This window comes from Monoraphidium neglectum (genome assembly GCF_000611645.1).
Source record: "Monoraphidium neglectum strain SAG 48.87 unplaced genomic scaffold scaffold00760, whole genome shotgun sequence".
Classification (NCBI taxonomy): domain Eukaryota; kingdom Viridiplantae; phylum Chlorophyta; class Chlorophyceae; order Sphaeropleales; family Selenastraceae; genus Monoraphidium; species Monoraphidium neglectum.
The window spans coordinates 5,857-11,162 of record NW_014012868.1 but is presented as its reverse complement, the minus strand read 5'-3'; the positions used below and the strand labels follow the sequence as shown (position 1 = coordinate 11,162).

At 66.7% G+C, this 5,306-nt stretch overlaps 2 protein-coding genes across 2 annotated transcripts in view; both read left to right on the top strand.

Moving 5' to 3' along the window:
• MNEG_5187 (hypothetical protein) overlaps window positions 1–262 on the top strand; it is a gene marked incomplete at both ends in the record, with an annotated part of 1,306 nt that extends 1,044 nt beyond the window's left edge. The window contains one exon of the mRNA XM_014046338.1: window positions 146–262. Within this exon, the coding sequence (XP_013901792.1) occupies window positions 146–262 (117 nt within the window). The remainder of the gene's footprint in view (window positions 1–145) is intronic.
• Window positions 263–1,825: 1,563 nt separating this feature from the next.
• On the top strand, window positions 1,826–2,686 carry MNEG_5186 (undecaprenyl pyrophosphate synthetase; the record flags this gene model as incomplete). The annotated part of the gene is made up of 2 exons (XM_014046337.1): window positions 1,826–2,130; window positions 2,308–2,686. 2 exons carry the CDS (start codon window positions 1,826–1,828, stop codon window positions 2,684–2,686), a joined length of 684 nt encoding a protein of 227 aa, XP_013901791.1.
• Between the last annotated feature and the right edge of the window lie 2,620 nt (window positions 2,687–5,306).

Here is a 5,306-nt window from a genome sequence, read left to right as displayed (position 1 = left end):
GCCGTGTGCGCTGCGCAACCCGCCGCACCTTGCAGGTGCATACCCCGACCTCGCCCTCCGCCTCCGCATCGGGCGGTCGCTCCTGCCACCTAACCTCAGCCTGTCGCGCCCCACACTCCCCTGGTCAAACATCAAAACGCCGCAGGGCGACGCCGCTGACATCACTCTGATGTGCCTGTCCACGGCGGCGCTGGTGGCGCTGTCCATGCAGATGTACCGCGCCTACCTGCTCGCTACCATGTACGCCGCCGAGAGGTTCTGAATGGCAAGTTTTCGCCGCCCACCCGCCGCCTGTCCATCCTCCGGGGACCCCCACCCTCCTCTGCCTCCGAGGGGCGTGCCGGGCGCCCCAGCCGCTGCCGAGCCCAGTCCAGACCCCTCGAAAAGTCGGCGCCTGAAGCTGAGGAGCTCGCCGTGTACCACAACCTTGACGTGATTCCCGGGCATCCTCGAAGCCTGGCGCGCAATCGTGGCGCGCCGTCCCTCATTGTTTGCAGTTTTTCCATGCGCTTGCTGTTGACGCGTGCAGTCGCCCCGCCGGAGTAATCAGCCGCCGGCGCCCTACCCGCACCCTGAGCTGCGGGCCGGCGCCCTGGGCTGCGGGCCGGCGCTGGGTAATGAAGGGATCCGCGGGCGATTTTCCCCGCTGCCGAGCGGGGAGCCTGTCGCTGTGCCGCGCAGCTCGCCACACCTTGCATGCTGCTGCCCTTGCGGTGTTGCCCATTTCTGCATACGCTTTGCGTGTCATCCGTACCATTCAACAACGTGGCACCTTCACCCGCCGAGTGCACGCGCGACCAGTAACAACGTGCGCTGCCTAGTTTGGCCCTGCTGCAATGGGAGGGCTCCGGGTGATTCAGGGCCACTTCACAGCATCGTGAGCCATTGCACACGGTGTTGTGATACTGGGATGAACCCATGTTGGTGGAAGAGGCTTTGTCACCGCAAAGCGCACGAAGAGGCACCGGGTGTGACATCAGCAAGGCGGCGCCATCCTGGTGGGCGAGTCGAGAGCGACCAGGTCAGACCGCTTCAAATAATTGAACGCATACATTGTAGATATGATAGCCGTTTGACCTGGCAAAGCGTGCCCCAATCACCCAAGCGGTGCTGCATAGAGGCATTGTTCTGGATCTTGATCTTAAACCAAATCGGCAATGCAGACTCGCATTATATCAACATATCGGTGTGGAGCCGTGTGGGGCCCGCATGCGTCCAGTCCCATGCACAGTGCTGTCCTCAGCCCGCACAGAGCGTCCTGCTGCTGCTGTGAGGCCAGAAAAAACTCGGGAAGGCTTGCTAATTGCAGCAGTAATGCTGCTTTGGCCGGCGATGCAGCTTTCGGTCGGGCGGCTGCAGCTTGCACCGACGCACTCGCTGCTGCCAGGCGGGACTCGACACTGGCATGCGCCCTTCGGCATGTGGCCTCTGCGGCTCCTATGTCGGGACAGCAGCGGCACCAACGTTTAGGGAGTGATAGCATTAGCGGCAGCGGTGGTGATGACGGGCAGCAGCTGGACAGAGTAGTGGACACGGCCCAGCAGCGGCAGCAGCGGCGGCGACGAGTGCGGCCTGCGCCACCTGAGGGGCTGCGGCTGGACCAACTGCCGAAGCATGTCGCGGTGAGCGGATGCCATCAGAGCTTCAAAAAGTTTTGAGCAGGCGATTATCAGCCTGGCAACAGCATGCCTCAATATATACCTTGAGCAGCTGCGCAGCGGCCATCGTTGACCCCTCCCGATCCACCATGCATGGCCCGCCCCTCTGCTGTCGCCTTCACCGCTCTGCTGGCAAATGCGCAATCGCACCCTGCTCAAAGGTCGTCATGGATGGAAACTCACGCTATGCAGCTGCCCACGGCTGGCTGCCCAGCGCCGGCCACGAAGCCGGCGTCGCCGCCCTCCGCCGCACGGTCGCCGCCTGCGCGCGCTTCGGCGTGCGCGCGCTGACCGTGTACGCGTTTTCGGAGGAGAACTGGCGGCGCGACGGCGCCGAGGTGGCGTTTCTGATGGCGCTGTTTGAGAGGGCGCTCGGGGACGAGCTGCCCGAGCTGCATTCCAGCGACGTGCGGCTGCGCTTCATCGGCGGCCTCGAGCGGCTGCCAGAGGGGCTGCGGCGGGGCATCGCCAGGTGATGGCGCTGCGATGGCGCGTAGAAGCGCGTGGGGGGGAGGGATGTGACGCAGTGCGGGGCTGGGCATGCGCATCGGGTGCATCATGACCGCGTCTTTTGATCTCACGGCCATTTCTCGCGTATTGACATTCAACCTTTCGCCTTGGCGCTCGCCGTCTGCTTCGCCCTTGTCAGGGCTGAAGCGCTCACCGCCGCAAACCAGGGGCTGCTGCTGACGGTGGCGGTCTCATACTCGGCACAGGCGGACATCGCCGCGGCCGCGCGGCGCCTCGCGCAGGCGGCCGCTGACGGGCGCATCCGACCGGATGACGTCACGCCTGACCTGCTGGCCCGCGAGCTCAGTACGGCGCCGACAACGCTTGAGGTTGGGCCGGTCGACCTGCTCATACGCACCAGCGACACGCAGCGGCTGTCAAACTTCCTGCTCTGGGAGCTGGCTTATGCGGAGCTGTACTTTGAGCCCGCGCTGTGGCCGGCGTTTGGGGAGGAGCAGCTTGTGCGCGCGCTCAGGCAGTATGCGGGTCGCGAGCGGCGGTTTGGCGGCCGGCATTGACGAGTGTGATTCAAGTCCGCCCGCGTGCCGTGTAATTAGAAAAGTGTGGTGCGCAGGGGCTTGAGGTGGCGCAGTGGTGTCGCTGCTTACTGCACATGGGCGGGGGCCAGCGGCGTCGGCTTGCTGCTGAGCAATGAGGGTGGGCCAGTCCAGGCGTGACCATTCACCCCTCACGGAGACATGGCCAAGCCTGCCCCAGTCAGGAGCTGCTCTGAGGTCAAGGATTGATATGAATACCTCGACGAGGAAGTTGTGCGGTTCGTCGGTCAAGTTTTTCGCGCCTTTGGCCTCTGGCATTCCTGCGGCTCCCATCTTGCCTCGGACTTGACCGTTGTTGTCTAGCGCATACTACACAATCGTAGAGAAAAGCTAGGGCGAGCTGCCTCCTCGTCGCACGCGCGAAGCTGTCCGTGCAGCAGGCCGTGGAGCGCGAGCCTAGCCCCCAAGTCTTGGAGGGCCACTAGGCAGCTGTAAGGCGCCTTAAAGGCACTGCGGGAGCATACGAGGGCGGTGCGCCAGATCAGCGGGTCCGTCCTTGTCGAGGGCCATGGCAGGTAGGCAAGGCTCTGCCACCGAGGGACTACAGTGAGGATATCTGATGGATACCATAGCGTGCCAGCCCGGTGTTTGTGCTTCTCATGAGCGTGCCGCCCCCAAGCTGCACGCACACCGCGCCCCTCGCAGACGAGGAGACGCTTGAGCAGCACCTGCTTGGCGGCCATGATCAGCTGCATGAAGGCGACGAGCTAATGAACGACCAGGAGCAGGACGCCGCTGACGACAGGTGTGGTGGTGCTGCTGGCGCGCGCGTGCCGCGGCAGCTGCAGCTGGCGCTCGCGGCGGCCGCCGCCACACGGGCGGCGGCCGCGGCGTGCCGCTTTGGCACTGCAGCTGGTTTTGGCAGTGCGTGCGCATGTGCCATGGGCGGCGCCGGCTGCTGGCCGGCGCCTGGCTGATCGTGCTAGCGTATTCGGCGAAAGAGCAGGGTATTGCGGGCGAGCGTCTCGTCAGCGGCAGCATGCCCTCCTGCAGCTGCGGTCCCCATCTCGAGTGCCCTAATAATGTCAGCCTAATGAGCTGCAGCTTTCGCCTCGCAGCTGCATGCAGGGCAGCAATGCGCAGCTACAGGGCCCGTCTCGCAGCACGCATGGAATCCACAGAGGGGCTGGGTTCAGCATCCGCTGCGGGACGCGGGCCGTGGGTGACTCTGGAGGGTAGGAAGGGGTGCCGTGGGCCGAACGACAGCTGTGGCAGGCGTTATATCTGCCGTGTACACCAGGACAGCCGGCGGCGATTGGCGGCGGTGTATGACAGGGGGCTGCTGGCGGTACAGAGCGTGGAGCTGCAGACGTGGCAAAGCACGCGCAGAGGCGGCAGCGGCCAGCGGGGTGCCACAGGCTTCGGGCGAACCCCCTGCGGGGTACCGGCAGCACTTAGGCCTGTGCGGCAGCAGGACATGGGGGAGCAAGGCAGTCCAACGCAGCAGCGAAACGGCGGCGGGTGTGGATGCGAACTTTGTGGCAGGCACGCGGCATGCATGGCACTACTTCACCACCGCTTCGCGCCGCCTGTGCGGCAGGCACCCGACGAGCGCACGCAGCCATGCGCAAAATCAGCCAGCAGCAGGCGCAGGGCCAGCGCCCAGTGCGCGACATAACAGCTATCCAGCTCGTTTAAAGGACGTTTGTCTCCTCCGCAGCCCCTGTCCAACAGCTGCTGCCTGGTGCACCTCTGTACCCCCGCCGCTCGATTAGCCTCCATCATCGCGCGCCAGCATGGCTGCGAGGGCGCCCTTGCGGGGCGTGCGCACAGCATGCGGCCGTCAGCGTTGTGGCGGTCTGTGCGGGCCCAGCGGCTCCTCACCCCGCCTGTCCCCCCGGCGCGACGGGCGCCCACCCCGGCAAACCCTCCTGCAGCGCTCTCAATGGCAATGGCGGCGGCGGCGACGGCGACGACGGCGAGGTTGCAAGGAAGGAGGCGGGTGGAGGACGCCACGACGAAAGGTGGGCCCAAAAAGGGGCAAGGCTCGCGGCGTTGGCGCACTGTCTCACGCCAGCGTGGCGCATTGCCTTTGTGCCTCTGTGCATGATGGCCTCTTGAGGTGACCTGCGCGCAACCTGCGCTGGCCCCGCACAGGCGGCAAGGACGTGGCCGGCGCAGGCAGCACAAGTACAGCAGCGACGAAGACTCATCGGACTACAGCAGCAGCAGCAGCGATGACGACGGCGGCGGCGCGCGCTCGCGCTCCCGCAGCAGCAGCAGCAGCCCCGGGCGGGGCAAGGACGATAAGGAGGGGAGTCGCGGCCGCAGCCGCAGCCGCAGCGGCGAGCGCCGCAAGCGGAGGACGTCCTCCACCCCGCGCCGCAAGCGCAGCGACCGCGCCCGCAGCGCGGAGCGCGCGCGCAAGCGGCTGCAGCGCGTGCGCCAGAAGGCCAAGCGCGCCGGCCTGCCCATCCCGCCAGAGGCTTTGCCGCGCGGCGACGGCGGCCGCGAGGGCGGGCGCCGCGGCGCGGACGCGCCCGGCGGGGCGCCGCCGCTGGCGCGCGGCGACCGCAGCCCGGGCCGCAGGGGGTTGAGCGGGCCGGCGCTGCGGGGCCCGCCCTCGCCGCGGCGTGGCGGG